We start from the raw sequence: 17,450 nt of genomic DNA, 5'->3' as shown, positions 1-17,450 counted from the left end.
AGACCTAGCCACTTCCCGATGAATGAATTGGCTTTTCCATCCATCTTGCTCACAGTGGATGAGATCTTCCTCATTGTCAAGGGCCACATGACCCTTCTGTAGAGTATGAACTGGTAGCAACAGACCTTGAACTTTCCGGGGAGTTGGCTCTGGTCAATCCTTGACAGCCCATCACTAAATTGTCTCTTGATGGTGCTCTCCATCTGTTTATCAGACAGCTCTACGGTGTACTGCCGCTCTAGAATTTTGATGGGTTGCTCAGATAGGACGGATAACGGTGGTATTGTCGTTTCTGACTCTGACGGGATTTGGAAGGTTTGATCTTCATCCTGGCCCACGATGTCAACTCGTCCATCCTCTTCAGCATTCGAGAAGGAGGCTGGTGAGACCGTCCATGTAGCTCCTCAATGGGGGTCATCTCTGGCCAGATGGTAATTAGATTCCTCCAACCATTTGTCTTGCTTCTATGAGGATTTCCTCAAAGGCTGCCACAAAGAGGATTGGAGATTAATTCCCACTTCTAGCTGCTGCCACCTGGTGGTAAATTCCTGGAGGGCAAAGCTCATCTGCAGGTCGCTGAAGTACAGTGCTACCAGCTTCTTGATACCCCTGTTAATGTAATAACTGCCACTGACGGCGATCAGTGACCAATCCATTCCCAGAAATGATTCACTGCAAGACATTTATTTATGATTGATTTAATTGTAAGGAAACGATCCATCAAACAAATAATAGGTTTTCATGATGATAGGCATTTTCAAGTACAACACATGATATCTCAAATGACGATGTCAGCTGACCCACCATCATTGTCCACTCTGTCCAGCAAAGTGGAATGAGAAGATCAAAAAATACAGTTGTGTTAAAATACAAATAAAATTTCACATTTACTCCCATAATAAATTCACTTAGGGAAAATACTGCAAGCACACAAGTTTAACTCCCATATGTATAGTCACCATACAGTATATTCATTATTCACTTTGGACTGCTTATGTTGCCTCCATGCCTGGTCATGCTCATTGCACTTTTTACAAGTTAACTAGAAACAATACATTTATTTCAATTGTTAATAGTCAATAATTACTCTCTTATATATGTTTTAAATATTGTATTTTGAATATATGAATGAAAGTATCTGTGAAAACATTTTTTCTTTTCCTTATAGCTTATCCCTGTAGGGTAGAATACTGAAAAAAATGGAGTGGGCCATACAGTGCCTTTGCTCTGATGTGCAAGATTGTACAAGGTTGTATATGGTCGTTTTTCATGTGCACGTGTTTACTTCCTGAGTTTCAAGATGAGGGTTGCCACGACAAGGAAGAAGGTGTTCCAGCCCAGAGTGACGACAAAGCCTCGCCAAACCATCATGTGAGTCAGATCCCAACCTGACCACACATTGTCATTAATAAAATTAGTACATTTGAGGAACTGATATTTTTCTCAAGAATGACATAAAGCATTCTCCAGACTATGGGGACTTTTTATCAAGGGTGCCTTATATATGTCAATCATACCGCTACCAGCGGGAATCGAGCGAGCGCCTGCCTGGACCGAAGTCAGGCGGGTGAAAATGTTTTTTCAGAATATTATGTGTCCCCCCCGCTTGAAAATAACAAAAGAATAAAGCCATTTTTTCCCAAGAATATAATTAAAAACAAAAACTTCTCATTTTCTGACTGCTTTATCCTGATTAGGGTCACGGGGGGTGCTGGAGCCTATCCCAGCTGACTCCGGGACAGAGGCGGGGGACACCCTGAATTGGTGGCCAGCCGGTCGCGGGGAATTATTTGCATAAAAAATGACATCATAAATGTTAAAAACTAAACAATTTACTTTGGAAAAAGTCACATTTGTTCAAAGAATAATTTACAAAAATCATAAAAATGATTTATTTCTAAGAATTGAGTCGTGTTTTTAAAAAAAGTTCAATTCTTTACAATTGAAAAGAAAAACTACCGTATTTTCCCATGTATTTGTAACTAAAAATAATGATGACTGAATCAAGGATACGGCTTATACGTGCACAAGGCTTACAGCGTTGCTATACTCTTTTTCACCAGTAGGTGTCGGCAAAATAACATTTACTATTTGTTGGTTATTTTCTGTTTTGCAGTAAGAAAACAACCATTATTGGATATTATTGGATGAATTCTAACTTTCTTATGATATTGACCCTAATAATGTGCTTTTGACGTGCGATGATTTTTCTTAAGATTTTCCCTTCAAAGTAACACATTTGTACTCTCTATTAAAATCATGAATATGGAGGTCAAAATTCTGAATCAGTGGGCGGCTTATACGCGAGAAATTGTAAAATTGAACGATTTTAAGACAATTTTAAGGGTGCGACTTATATGCGGGAAAATATGGTAATTCACTGACTTGGAAGAAATGATTACATGAAGACCAAGTATCCCTTCAATATACAGTATACATTCAGGATGGGGAATTTGTATGTACCTCTGTACATGATGCATCGCAGCGCTTCTGAGGCGTAGGTTTGTGGCAGGGCCAAACTGAGGTAGCGTAGTGGGTAAGGGATGCACTCCACAGGCCAGATGATACCTAACATGAGCACATGTGGTCTCACATCTTGTGCCACCTACCAGCATTCATTTGAAAAATCAGAATAGATGGCAGCCTACCGCTCATGATCAGGTTAGGGTAGAAGATTCCCAACGCCGCCTGGTTGGCATTCTGCTCATCGTCGATGGCGGCGGATATGACCAGACCGAAAGAAATTCCGCTGATTCCTTGCAGCACGATCAGCAGAACGATCAGAACAAGTGATCCTTCGTTTGGCATCTGTCCGCAAATGCAGGTGGCAAACCATGAGTCCAGATTTTCAGGATGAAATTAGTTTTCGGGAGTTTACAGTTGGGTCTTTTAATGTTTATTATTGTATATATATATATATTTTAAATCAAAATATTAACTTGAGTAAATTATTTAAGAAGTAATCAATTTTTAAGTCGTCTCTTTTGTTTTGTTTTTAGAAAGTCAGGTTTATTATTCATTCATTTTCTGAACCGCTTATCCTCACAAGGGTCACATGGGGTGCTGGAGCCTATCCCAGCCAACTATGGTCACCAGGGAAACCGGATTACCCAGACAAAAGCCACACATGCCCTCTCATGAGGACATTACAAGCTCATGAAAAAAAAAATCTTTTCTGTTCATAAAAATGGAAAGCATGACAGATTCCGTGATCCTCATTGAAAACATTGCTTTAATTAGCATTTAATTTAATTTTTTGTATCAGTGCTAAACCTCCTTTTAAGCACGGGGTAATTGCTTATAATTCGATTTATTTTATAAGGGACAGCACATATTAATGAACATATCTATATTCATGTTAATGAACATATATGTGTAAATATGTAAGATTGTAGCCTAGGGCTAATTTCCATTTTTAGTCCCTTGTGTAAAGTTTTGATGTGTTCTGAATAAGTAACGTCAAAAATAGAAGCATGCATTTTGCGTGACAATAAAGTTGTATTGTCGTTGGTTCAAGAATAAAATCAGATGTTTCAAAACGCTTGTATTTAATAAAAAATACAATGAGAATTATTAGAAATAGATCAACTACATTTATCTCCAATTGGTTGGCTCGTAGTTAACTGGGATTTGAATGGTTTGATTGAATGAAAAAATGAGGTTAACTAAATCATGCCTGTAAAAGTTTTTTTTTTACATAAAAAATAGTTTTTCAAATACATTCATATTCTAAGTTAGATTTTTCTCATTATAGGGCCAAATATGTTTATTACAGAGAATAAACAACAATTTATTTTTGGAACCAAATATTGTTTCCCTAAAATATATAGTTTTATATTTTCTGAAGATATCCTTATTTAAACGAATAAACATAGTACACGTTCTTCAAGTTCCATTCATCCAAAAGTCCATTTCAATTTCTCTCTACCATAAAGTCCAATATTTCTTTAATTTTTGAATACTATGTCCATTACAACGAAATGTACCTTGAAAACGAGCAGGACAAAGAGCAGCATGAGGATAATTTGAACGCTGATGACAAGCAGCTGAGAGAAAAGGTGAGCCAGCATAGTTTCCAGTGAACTTACGCCTGGCACACACAAAATATGAACATAGAATCATCACGTTTCATCAAATACATATCTTTTGCTGCCTATCGTTACACTAATAGTGTGGAATTTCTCACCGGCGACCCAGCACCGGTCCAGAAGACCCTCTTTCCTCTCCAGGACAAAAGAGAGGGCAGTGAGGCCCAAAGCCAAGTAGAAGGTGATGCTGCATGACAAAAAAAAAGTCATTACCTCACTAGCTTCCATTAACGACAATGAATCTCCAATCTATCTCGACTGCTCGTCACTCCGAGTCAAAACGGATTGGACGTCTATCGCCGTCAACACCACTCAAACGTAAGATTTCACTGATGTTTGGTCAAGGAACCAACCTGAGAACGGCGCCCGGCATCACGAAAGTTGAGAAGTCCATGTTTTGGTTGCCGTAAATTGCCTCTTCAAACTACACAAAAGTGCAGAATTAGTCATTCATTAATTTGGTACATTGCTGATTGATGGCAGGATTGTCTCATTTACCTTTATGGGTGAGGCATACATGTAGGACATGCTGCCAAGCTTGGCCTCCACAAAAGCCTGGAAAGCAAAAATGAGGAAGTCGAGTAGGGGATGGATTTTTAGTCTTAAAAGTGTGAATTGAAAAAAAAAAATCACAGGACATATTCTTTATTCCAAAAAAACAAATATACGTTGTGCGCTATCATTGCCATGTTGACAGCTGGAAAAATATCTTGAAAAGTAAATAATCTTGGGGAAATATGATGAACGGTGCTGGAGCCTATCCCAGCTAACTATGGGCAGGATACACCCAATTAGCTGCCAGCTTATATCATCATAAAATGTGTTGATTTAATTTTTTAATCAGAATTAAACTTTATCAATATAATTTTATGTAGTGTTATTTTAACATGATATCAAACTACAAAGGTTATGTACAGATGTTTGAAAATAATTAGGATACTGTAAACAATTTTACAATTATATTTATTACTGAATTACCATATTAATAAATTACTGAACTTTTTTCATGTTGTGTATAAAATTAAAATCAATTATCATGATTACTGAAAACGTTTACAAATATTTTGGAAAATACACATATACATATATATCTATAAATAAATACAAAAGTATAATAAAATACAAATAAATAAACAAATAAAAACTATTGAAAACCACAAATCAAATAATTGTAAAAACTGCACAACAAAACACAGACACAAGACATGTTTTATGTTTCAGAATTTCACAATAACTAGATGAGACCACCTGAATTAGCTATCAAATTAATATTATTGAGTTATTATGTACGTAAGATGTGAGATTTTGGATGTAATCCGCACCTGAAAAGCCTCGTAGAGTTTCTGCTGCAGAATCATGGCAATTTGTTTGTCTGGAAAAATAGGAAGTGTTGTTTTTATTTTTATTTTTTATTATTTTGGACATATCAGAGCAGTTGATGTCAACAGTGAGATATAGAAAAGCTTCTCCTTACTGGTCTGGTCCAGCCAGACGTGCACAGAACCTCCATCTATCACCTCTTTGGACACATTCTTCATTAACATCCTGTAACAGTAGAGGAAGACCTTATTTATTTATCACTCTTACCATACAAATACACGTGTACAGCGGATAGAACTGTGTTGGACTGTTTTTCAGATGCTTCACCTTTCACCTACCTTTTCAACTTAAAGTGCAGAATTTACGCACTACAGCTTTGTTTGCCAAATGTGTTGGATGCCAGGAGACTGTGATTCTGCCCTGCAGGCAGTCGGATTGTTGTGTTTTTTTAGGTGATGAACGAGAACATCGCAGGTGAGCGACGGCGCCACATAACAGCTGTTGAGTCAGGTGAATGCTGCTGATTGTTGTGCTTTTTGTACCGGGGTAACCCCCGTGGGCTCATTTTAGACACAGTTTCAAGTGGATTTTTGTGTGTTTATTTCTTTTGTAATTGGCTGCCATTGGGAACAATATATGTCCAATCCTTATGGACTGGAAGGCTGCCAGCTCTTGTCATTTCAAATAGATTTTATGTCTATTTCCTTTAATCAAGGCAGACAATCACTCAAAAGTTTTATGATGATCATTTTTGGAGTCGCCTATGTGTTTGGGCTGTGAATTTCAAGATTGAGTACATGCTTTCTAGAGCTTTTACTTTACAGTGGTACCTCGAGATACGAGCTTAATGCGTTCCGGGACTGAGCTCGTATGTCAATTTACTCGTATCTTAAATGAACGTTTCCCATAGAAATGAACTAAAAACAAATTAATTTGTTCCAACCCTCTGAAAAAACACCAAAAACTGGATATTGGATTGGAAAAACATTTTTATTTGTTCTAATTCACCATCTATTAACAGAGTAACAAATAACTAGTGGTTATGATGTTTATTAGTACTAAAATTAGACGGATTTTGCAGAGGGGAGAGAGAGTGAGAGAGAGCGAGCGAGAGGGAGAGAGACTTTTTGCACGGCAACGCGCTCGTAACATAACATGAACAAATTTGAATGAACTTGGATTACGATACAGACACTCAAAAATAAGTGTAATCTAACCTTACACTAAACTTAATTCTAATTTTGTTTTTCATTTTTATAACTTTCTTCCCCCGGGTTGGCTCTATTTGTCCCGCCTCCACCCTGACTTTCAGATGCAACCTATCGAGGGTTGTTTGCTTTTGTCTTCCCTTCAAAATATTCCGAAAATGATGCACACAAATGTCCTCGCAATAGGATAACGCACAACCACTTGCCAACGAGAAGTAGTATACTCCTCTCGTATTATCGAGCAAGTTCAGCCATCCTGCACTGACTAACGGGGGAAAAAAAGCTGAAAAAATGCAACGCTCCGGCCAGTGCTCGTAGAGACATTACACGAGGGAGTTGTGGGGAGAAAGACAGTGCCCATGATGTTCTTATGAGCAGCCTCTCGCGTCCGCTGTATGCTCGTATATCAAAATTTGTCTTGTATCTCAAGACAAATATTTGCCCAAAATTTTACTTGTATCTCAAATTGCTCGTATGTTGGGGCACTCGTATGTCAAGGTATTACTGTATTTATACAGTAATAATGTATTTATACTGAATTTATTAAGTATTCAAGGTTTAAAACCTTTTATTAAGAGACTTGTTGAATTACCTGTTGAAAATTAATGCCACCCATCTACTATTATTTATTTGATTTGTTATTAAGTAAAAAGTTACTATAATACAATGACTCATTTGCTGATATGTATTAATAAATTAATAAAAGATATTGTGTAAATAATTATGAATATTATTACTCATTTACTGCTATATTTTGATATTGTGATTTTTATATTTTTTAAAAATAATTTTATTTATTTTAAGAAATTGTATTGTATTGAGATTTTTTTAGTATTTGGTATTACTCATGTTTTTTTAATTGTGTTTTTTGTACCTCAAATAATTGTTTTTTCCCCCAACATGCATCTTGTAATTAAATAATTCATCAAATTTACATTTCTATATTTTTTTATTGCCCCCCGCAAAATAAACATGGCATACTGCCACAGGAACTGCAAAATATTGCCGCAAGTTTGAGATCCCTGTCTATATAAATGTCATAAAACATTCAAGTATAAAAAACATAGTTTGTGTACAAAAGGGTTAACTGGACAAAAAGTCCAGATCGTGAGCATACCTTTTAAAAATGCAGCTGCTGAAGTTCTCACTAAAGCCGATGACACCCCAGTATTTCCCATCATAGATGCCTTTGAAAGCCTCTACGTGTGACAAGTTCACCTGTCAAAACACACAACAGCACATTAGATGCCATTTTAACGTAAATGAAACTAAACAATTTCCCACCTGCTCCACACTGGTGTTGTCCAAAAAGGAGAGCAGCGAATGACTAAAAGCCAAGGGGGAGGTCTCGTTGTTGACTACGGCGACCTGGATCCCCTTTGGATCTCTGCCCACGCACAAGCAGATGAGTGACATCTGGATGACGGGCAGCAGGAACTGGAAACACAAGGAGCTGCGGAGTACGGCAGAGTCAAAAACCAAAACACATATATTGGGATTTTCCACACCGGAAAACCTACCCCGGCATCCGCTTCATTCGCAATAGGGTCTTGATGGTGAGGGCAATGATGTTCCTCCACTTGGGGATCACGTGTCTAACTCGTGTTTTCCAGTCCACTACACAATCACAATTATTCATTAATAAATTGACGGTAGCGACAAAATGGCTTCTGGCTCGGAACCTGAATGGCTGACAACTTCCATGGTGGTTTTGGTCGCGTTGGTAAGAATGGGCTGGCTCTCGTCTCGCCCACTCTCAAACGATTGGCTGTTCTCCAACACGTCATTTTGGGAAGCTGAGCTCCTCTTCACGCCCGTTTGGTCGGAAGTCTCACACAGGTGCAGGAAGGCATGTTCCAAAGTCTAAAAATGTGACCACTTGGAGAGAAGTAAAAAAAATAAAAATACAATCCTCGGGACTGAACTTCTACTCACGGTGGAGCTTTGCATCTTCATGACTGCTTCTGGAGTTCCTTCAGCCAACAAACAGCCGTTACGCATCAGGCCCACCTGACAAAATGGGAGGGCGGGTATTCAATATTTCCATTGGATGAAGTAGTATCGTATTAACCCTTTCAGAGACAATGCTCACGACAGTGGACAGCTAGTAAAATAATGAAACTTCATGAAATGAATACCATGTGAAAAGAAAATGACTGCACTAATGTAATTTTCTCATCTCATTTTCTGAACCACTTAATCCTCACTAGGGTCGTGGGGGTACTGGAGCCTATCCCACCTGACTTCGGGCCAGAGGCGGGGCACACCCTGAATTGGTGGCCAGCCAATCGCAGGGCACAAGGAGACAAACAACCATTCATGCCCACACTCATACCTCGGGGCAATTTAGAGTGTCCAATCTGCCTACCATGCATGTCTTTGGAATGTGAGAGGAAACCAGAGTAAAACCCACACAGGCCCGGGGAGAACATGCAAACTCCACACAGGTGGACCGAGCTGGATTTGAACCCAGGTCTCCCACTGTTAGGCCGATGCGCTAACCACTCAGATGCCGGGCCGACCTAATGCAATTTTACATGTATATGTCAGGAGCGGCTCGTTTGTCCCTCCTGGCTTGCCGTTAGGTTAGAGCAGCTGCAAGTGATCCTTGATTACTTCCTGATGTGTGTATTTAAGCACCACGGAAGTGGTTAGTCATTGTCGGATCGCTCTGCATGACACTGCATACATCGCCGCAAAGGTACAGTTCTCCCTGCTTCGGTTTTGTTTCGTTTTGGGATGTACAAGTCCTTGTTATTTTGTAAAGCTTTTGAGTCATTAAAGTTACTGTCATGAGCTCAGTTCGTCTCGCCTCCTCCTGCTTCCCCGTTACTGGGTCCAAATGCCTCCAATTGCGCCACGACGTCTCGGCTCGATCGTAACAGTATAAAACAAATATGCATACCTGTCAACCTCTGCCGATAACTGCCCTTATAAATGATTATGATCCCCCTTACAAACCCCCAAAAAAACTTTTTTTGGGGGGTTGTAAGGGGAATCATAATCATTTATAAGGGCAGTTATCGGCAGAGGTTGACAGGTATGAATATGGATGTTTTTTTAACATTTCATATTTAACCAAAAATCAAAGAACTGCCACTATTTCTTCAGCAATTCTGGTTGTGATGTCACATGTCAAGTGATTAAACAAGATTCTTTCAAGATTCACATGAGAAAGTAAAACAAAAAAAACCTCACACACTACTATGCTTGCTACTTGTTGTCTTGCCTGCATGTTGTCTTCTCAAACACTTCTTTGACACGCATACTTGACCTTTACCAAGAAACAAAATGAATCTCAGTCACACAACTGGTTTGACTGGAGAACTTGTGCCTCGTTGTTTGTGATCATAGCTGACTGTTTATGTATGCGAATGAAAAATGCTGTTCATGGCATTGATACGCAATGGTTATTTTTGGGGATTTCCTCACCATATTTGCTTGCCTGGCCTCTTCGATGTAGTGCGTGGTGATGATGATGGATACCTTGCCCGTTTTAACAATGTCCACCAGATGCAGCCAAATCCTGGATAAGATATTGGACATAGACAATCAACACATTCAAATCTATTTATTTTCTATTTTAGAGTGAATGGTGGTGTGAATTGGAATTAGATTTTTTTTCCATTTCATTTTCTGAACCGCTTTATCCTCACTAGGGTCGCTTTTGCTGGAGCCTATCCCAGCTGCCTTCAGGCACGAGGCGGGGGACACACATTGGTGGCCAGCCAATCTCAGGGCACAAGGAGACAAACAACCATTCACGCTCACACTCATACCTACGGGTAATTTAGAGTATCCAATCAGGCTACCATGCATGTCTTTGGAATGTGGGAGGAAATCGGAAACCACTTATGTTTATATATACTATTCATTAATTTATCTTCCGTACTGGTCGCCAGTCAGCCATGGGGCACACATATTTTTTTAAGCTATTGAACTATTTTTTTTTCATTCTTTAAAATGATAATAAATTATTCTGTCAACTGTAACGGTATATTAATCTATTTATTTTCGACCATTTATTTTTTCATTTTATTAACAATTTTTAACGCATCTTTAAATGAACTGGGATTTAAATAGTTAGTGGGTCAACATAAGAATTATCTTACTCCTTAGTTGTAATTATTTTTTATTTTACACTGAATTGTGCTGTCAATTGTAACTGTTTTTTTCTTTTTAATATTATTTTGATTTTTAAGCTATTGTACTATTTTTTTCACTTTTTAAAATTATAATAAACGGTTCTGTCAACTGTAACAGTACATTAATCTATTTATTTCCTCCCATTTATTTTTTCATTTTATTAACAATTTTTAACGCATCTTTAAATGAACTGGGACTTAAATAGTTATAAGAATTCGTTTACTCCTTAGTATAATTATTTTCTATTTTACACTGAATTGTGCTGTCAAATGTAGCAGTTTTTTCTTTTTAATATTATTTATAATTATACTGTACTGAGCTTGATATTTCATTCACAATTTTTATTTAACCTTCTTTAACTGTTTTTTTCAATCAGGTGTTTACTGAGACTCAATAAGTTGGTGACTAGCTTGTAAAAGGAATCCAATATGGTTGTACTCAGCTGATGAATAATCACTGATAAATTTTTCAAATGACAAGCTAAGTAGGGAGCTTTGCCAGTTAGGTTTCCTGTTTCTCTGGCAAGGAACTAATGGTAGTATGGATCCATTTTCACTACTGGTATCCACTTACAGGGGGTCAAAGGTCTTGTGTATAAGAAGTGCAGAGAGATGAGTGTGAGTGGCAATTGTAATGTACAGTAAGAGACAAAGTGTTGAGTACATACTTGGTCCTGAGCACGGGGTCCACACCCACTGTGGGTTCATCCAGGATGAGTAGTTCAGGATTCTGAAGGAGCGCCGCTGCCAGGGACACACGGCGCTTTTCCCCACCACTGAAATACACAAATGCACATTTTCATTGATTTCAAAAAGAGGGTTGCAATTTTTAAATGGTAAATCTGAGTTGGGGCGGAAAAAGTGAAAATAATTAATGTGTTCTTTTTAAAGAAAGTGAATAGTCATTGAATTGGCTCCAGAAAAAAAAGTACTTCTAAAGAAAAAGAGTAAAAGAAAGAAAGATTTTATTGAGAATTGAATGTGATATAGAAATATATTTTTACTGAATGAAGTACAGTATTTCAGTAATTATTTTTTTAAGTCAAATTATGCTCAAGAATTCTGAGTATTTTCAAGAAATAGTTTCTGGAAAACACATTTTTTTAAAAAGAGTCACACTTCCCATCGATATGTGTTATGATTTAATTCTTTATTCGTCCATTTTTTCAGACCGCTTATCCTCACATGGGTAGCAGGGGGTGCTGGAACCTATCCTAGCCAACTATGTGCACCATGCGGGGGACACTCTGGATTAGTGGCCAGCCAATCGGAAGGGACAAGGAGACAGACAACCATTGACGCATACACTCACACCTGGAGGCAATTTAGAGTGTCCAATCAGCCTACCATGCATGTTTTTGGAAATTGGGAGGAAACCGGAGTACCCAGAGGAAACCCACGCAGGCAGGAGAACATGCAAACTCCACACAGGTGGACGTGACCTGGATTTGAACCCAGCCGACTTTGCATTTTTGGGGAATAAGGGAGGAAACCGGGGTACCTGGAGAAAACCCACGCAAGCCCAGGGAGAAATGCAAATTCCACACAGGGAGGTCTGGACCTGAGATCCTATCCTGGATCTCAGAACTGTGAGGCCGACACTCTAACAACTCGTTCACCAGGCGATGAATAAATATCCTTATAGTAAGATCAAGTTAAAAAAACCAAAATATGTATATATCTTTTTAGAGAATATTTTATTTATGGGGCGTGCCTCGTGCCCGAAGTCTGCTGGGATAGGCTCCAACACCCCCTGCGAAGCTTGTGAGGATAAAGTGGTTCAGAAAAAAAAGAAAAGAAATTTCCCAAATACGGGATGAATAAAAATCTAATCTAATCTAAAATGAACGAATGAATTTCATTTATGGAAAAATTGCTCTGCAAACGGTACGTTTTATTGAACTTCGAACAGAGTGCACACTTGGACAGCAGTGACACAGGAACAAAGACCCACTTTATTGAACATCTCCAGAGCCAGGAACATCATCGGGGACCCATACCACCCTGGTCACAATCTGTTCCAGCTGCTGCCCTCTGGCAGACGCTATAGGTCCCACAAAGTACGGACAAATAGGCTTAAGGACCGTTTTTTCCCCACAGCCATCAGGACTCTAAACTTGCGGTATCACAACACACAATCCCTTCTGTGTAATAACTTCGGTGTGAGGTAATATGAAAAGACGTTTGGGCGGTGATCTGCCTCCTACTGGCTGACTGAAGGTAAGTGAAAGACAGTGAGAGGTAAGTGATCCGCTCGGGGGGGTGATGCGATGTTTCCATAATGGCAGAATGCCAAATTACGAGTCCGAAGCTATTACTTATTTGGGTCTTTTGCCGAGAAAACACACCTTATGGAGAAGCACTACCAATTTCGTCATACGCAGTTTCTGGGTGTGATGACAATTAGGCTTTTGTTGTTGATGACGACGACAGGGCCTATGTCCGATTATTATTATTATGTGTCAAATCAGTTTTCTCCTTGTTATGCAAGTACTTGCACTTATGCTGCTGATTGTTTTTCCTCCAGTTCTACTAATATTGTGAACCCATAGGAGCCAGGCGGGCCAGATTGACTTTTAAATCCAAAAGAACTAACCAGACACATTCCAAGTTGCATTTGGGTTTTTGAGAAGCCGAAACAAGACTTCTAGCTTGAGAGGCCACACGGAAAATAAATATTACATGGCTCGCTAATGAAGCTGCTTACTGTGGCCACTTTGAATAACATAAAGCTCTTTTGTACCACAACTATGTATAAAAACACATAGCTGATTAGTATATACATTATGGTACAGAGCTGAAATAGGAAATTCTTACCTGAGATTGCGGACCAGTCGGTTCTTCTGCGGCAGATCCAAGAACTCAATGAGAAAGTTGATGCGGGCCTGCGTTTCTTTCAACGTCAGTCCGTGAATTCGTCCGTAGAAGTTGAGCGTGTTGCAAATTGTGAACTCATTGTACAAGGCCAGTTCCTGAATGACACAGCATGCAGGTTATGAGGCGTTTATCCAAAGGATGCAGGCATAAAAAGACAGAGGGGGCTCACTTGTGGCATGTAGCCCACCATCCTGCCTGGGACGTCGTGACCGGGAAACGCCGGCGGCTTGCCCAGGACACTAATTTGACCCCGGGAGATGTTCAGAGTTCCTACGATGCATTTTAGTATGGTGGTCTTGCCGCAACCGCTGGGGCCCAGGAGGCCATAGCTGCCGGTTAAAAAAAATTAAGAGGAAAATTATGAACAACAAATATTCTGAGAATAGGGAATGTAGCACACGGCAATGATCTTAAGTACATCAACCGATTACAGTGGTACCTCGAGATATGAGCTTAATTCGTTCCGGGACTGAGCTCGTATGTCAAAATTCTCGTAATTCAAACGGACGTTTCCCATTGAAATGAACTAAAAACAACCTTGTTCCAACCCTCTGAAAAAACACACAAAACAGGACATTTTTCCTTCGGCAACGTGCTGGAAAAATAAATTTAAATGAACTTGGAATACGATGCAGACACACTCAAAAATAAGTTTAATCAAACCTAACACTAAACTTAATTCAATTTTTTTTTTGGGGACATTTTGATACCTTTCTTCTCAAGGGTCGGCTCTTTTTGCCCCGTCTCCACACTGACTTTCAGTCAATATCGAGGGTTGTTTCAGTTTGTATTCCCTTCAAAATATTCCCAAAATGATGCACACAAATGTCCTCACAATAGGATAACGCATGACCACTTGCCAACGAGAAGTAGTATACACGCCATTCGCACTGACTAACGGGGAAAAAACACTGAAAAAACGCTTTGCCCAGTGCTCGCAGAGACATTACAAAGAAAGATTTCCGACCAGAGACATTACACGAGGGAGTTGCGGGGAGAGAGCCAGTGCCCATGATGTTCTTATGAGCAGCATCTCCCGTGCGCTGCCTGCTCATATTTCAAAATTTGTCTCGTATCTCAAGATAAATATCTGCCCGAAATTTTACTCGTATCTCGAATTGCTCGTATGTCGGTCCACTCATATGTCGAGGTACAACTGTACAACTGTGTACACTAGACAGATGATGGCAACCATGATAAAATAGCAATAACAAAGATACATTGCCAAGTTTGGTTATGGTAAAATGCCAAAAGGCAACTAAATATACATTTCAGATAAAAGAAGTAAAAGAAGAAGTAAAATTTTGTGTTTTTATAATCGTACAGTATATTTAAACAGTGCACATTTTTCAAAGATGTTTTCGTCATTCAAGATTGGACTTTTTATTATTTTATTTTGCAGTTTTATATTAGTTTTGTGTAAAAACAAGTGCAATTTTTTTCAGAAGAAAATGACATTTTTCATTCAATTAACCTCTGCTCTCGCTCTCATTTTCTGAAACGTTTCATGGTCCCTGGGGGGTGCTGGAGACAATTCCAGCTGACTCCGGGCCAGAGGCGGGGGACACCCTTAATTGGTGGCCAGCCAATCGCAGGGCACAAGTAGACAGATAACCATGCACACTCATACCTAGGGGCAGGCAATTTAGAGTGTCCAATCAGCCTACCATGCATGTTTTGGGAATGTGGGAGGAAACCAGAGTACCCAGAGGAAACCCACACAGGCCCAGGGAGAACATGCAAACTGGACAGACCTGGATTTGAACCCAGGACCCCAGCACTGTAAGGCCGACACGCTAACCACTCGCACCACCAGTGTCAGAAATGTTCCCCTCAGAATTTCTAATAGTCTTTTCCCCCTCAGAATAAAGTCATAATTTCCAAAACAAAGAAATAGTTTACAGTATAAAGTCGTTTTTGGACAAAAATAGTTTCCAAAAATGAAGTACATTTTTTTTTCTTAAATGAAGATTGATTTTCCAAAATGACGTAAAGGTTTTCTAGTAAAAAAGTCATATTTTACCAGAGTTAAGTCCACTTTCTTTTCTTACAAAAAAAAGTAATTTCCCTAGGTTTAAGTTCATTCATTCGTTCATTTTCTGAACCGCTTTATTCTCATTAGGGTCGCGAGGGCTCCTGGAGCCTATCCCAGCTGACTCTGAATTGGTGGCCAGCCAATCGGAAGGGATAAGGAGACAGACAACCTTTACCCCATACACTCACACCCATACCAGGGGGCAATTTAGAGTGTCCAATCAGCCTACCAAGAATGTTTTTGGAATGTGGGAGTAAACAGGAGTACCCAGAGAAAACCCACACAGGCCCAGGAAGACTATGCAAACTCCACACAGGTGGAACTGGATTTGAACCCAGGACCCCAGAGCTGTGAGGCCAACGCACTAACCACTCAACCACCAGGTTTAAATTTAAAATCCAAATTTTAAAACAGATAAAGACACTTAAAAAATCAGAATGAAGTAACACTGTTCAACAGATTTCTGAACTCCTATTATCCAGAATAAAGTTTTTCCAAAATACTTAATTTATATTTTACAATAAACCACTATTTTCTTTAAATCCGACTGATGAAGAATATTTTCATACCCTCAAAGAAAAAACAGTGTTGCCTTCACCCCCTCATCACCTCAAAAAACAAAATGCATGCTTACTTGCCCTTCCATAGGGTTGAATTGAAAGTAGTTTGCTACTGGTTAAGACGTCCAATTTAGAAAGCATTTCCACTTGCATGTTTTTGTACCTCAGATGAATGCAGCAAGGGCAATGCTGCAGCTCAAATCATTCCCTTTTTGATGACGTCCGACGGCTGAAAAACAAAACTGAGATCTACCTAAGGACGCCTAATGAAACACATGACCGTGGATGGTTTTTGGTGAGTCATGTTGATCATTCTGGGAAATGAAATGAATTTAAATACTGTACACTGTAAAAAATCAAACTTCCAACTCAAATTATGCTGTTTTGAGTGTTTGGAACTTGAGCTAACTTGAAGTATCAAGTATTCTGGAAAGCCATACATTTCCAAGTAAGTACAACCTAAAAATTAAGTTGTGCAATCTTTAATTAATGTGGGCACTGAGGTAATGTACTCTGGTTTCCTCCCACATTCCAAAAAGGATGGGTGTGTGTGCATGGTTGTTCGTCTCCTTGTGCCCTGCAATCGGTTGGCCACCGATTCAGGGTGTCCCCCACCTCTGGCCCGGAGTCAGCTGGGATAGGCTTGCAGGACCAAAGGCACCCCCCCCCGCAACAGGTTTATTACAGGTTAGACATGGGGGCGGGGATGGTCGGGTTTGGCCACAGCTGCAGGCAATCTACATCAGTCACCTTAAAACAGCCAAAGGACGTTTCAACTCGTCTGGTTCCTCCATCAGTTGTATCTCGCATTCTCTTCTTATTGTTCTTAAATCTGACTCGCGACCTCTTGTTCTTGCCCCTAGGATTTGACCCTGTGTTCCTCGTCCACGTCTCCACGGGTCCCACCACGCCAACCAGCCCAGTTCTCGACCACAATTGCCGAGCGACCAACAAAATGCGGCCCCCTTCTCAGACATTAAAAAAAAATAATTTCCATAAAACAAAGCGAGTTTGCTTTGGGATCCCCTCCGTTGCTCAAATCCTAACAACTGCTTACTCTATTTTTATGCATTATTTTTACTATTCTAAAGATATGGACATCAAATAGGCATCCAATTAGATCGGTACCAGCAAAACGTAAAAGAAAAATGAAACGTTTTTAAAATCAACGGTTCACTTACATTTTTATCTATTCTGACACATGTTTACATGCATGT

The 17,450-nt window shown here is 39.4% G+C and overlaps 1 protein-coding gene across 1 annotated transcript in view; it reads right to left on the bottom strand.

Moving 5' to 3' along the window:
• Positions 1-702: 702 nt before the first annotated feature.
• abch1 (ATP-binding cassette, sub-family H, member 1) overlaps positions 703-17,450 on the bottom strand; it is a 23,826-nt gene continuing 7,078 nt past the window's right edge. Inside the window, exons 4-21 of the mRNA XM_077612868.1 lie at positions 13,808-13,967; positions 13,579-13,733; positions 11,430-11,537; positions 10,049-10,142; positions 8,552-8,626; positions 8,299-8,479; positions 8,137-8,233; positions 7,901-8,069; positions 7,734-7,834; positions 5,563-5,633; positions 5,411-5,460; positions 4,587-4,643; positions 4,442-4,512; positions 4,187-4,275; positions 3,987-4,090; positions 2,649-2,808; positions 2,464-2,568; positions 703-1,388 (exon numbers count right to left, since the gene is read on the bottom strand). Of these exons, the coding sequence (XP_077468994.1) occupies positions 1,282-1,388; positions 2,464-2,568; positions 2,649-2,808; positions 3,987-4,090; positions 4,187-4,275; positions 4,442-4,512; positions 4,587-4,643; positions 5,411-5,460; positions 5,563-5,633; positions 7,734-7,834; positions 7,901-8,069; positions 8,137-8,233; positions 8,299-8,479; positions 8,552-8,626; positions 10,049-10,142; positions 11,430-11,537; positions 13,579-13,733; positions 13,808-13,967 (1,954 nt within the window). The 3' untranslated portion in view covers positions 703-1,281. The remainder of the gene's footprint in view (positions 1,389-2,463; positions 2,569-2,648; positions 2,809-3,986; positions 4,091-4,186; positions 4,276-4,441; positions 4,513-4,586; positions 4,644-5,410; positions 5,461-5,562; positions 5,634-7,733; positions 7,835-7,900; positions 8,070-8,136; positions 8,234-8,298; positions 8,480-8,551; positions 8,627-10,048; positions 10,143-11,429; positions 11,538-13,578; positions 13,734-13,807; positions 13,968-17,450) is intronic.

Source organism: Stigmatopora argus, chromosome 11 (assembly GCF_051989625.1).
Source record: "Stigmatopora argus isolate UIUO_Sarg chromosome 11, RoL_Sarg_1.0, whole genome shotgun sequence".
Taxonomy (NCBI): Eukaryota; Metazoa; Chordata; class Actinopteri; order Syngnathiformes; family Syngnathidae; genus Stigmatopora; species Stigmatopora argus.
The sequence above is the reverse complement of the archived record's forward strand: the minus strand, read 5'-3'. Positions and strand labels throughout refer to the sequence as shown.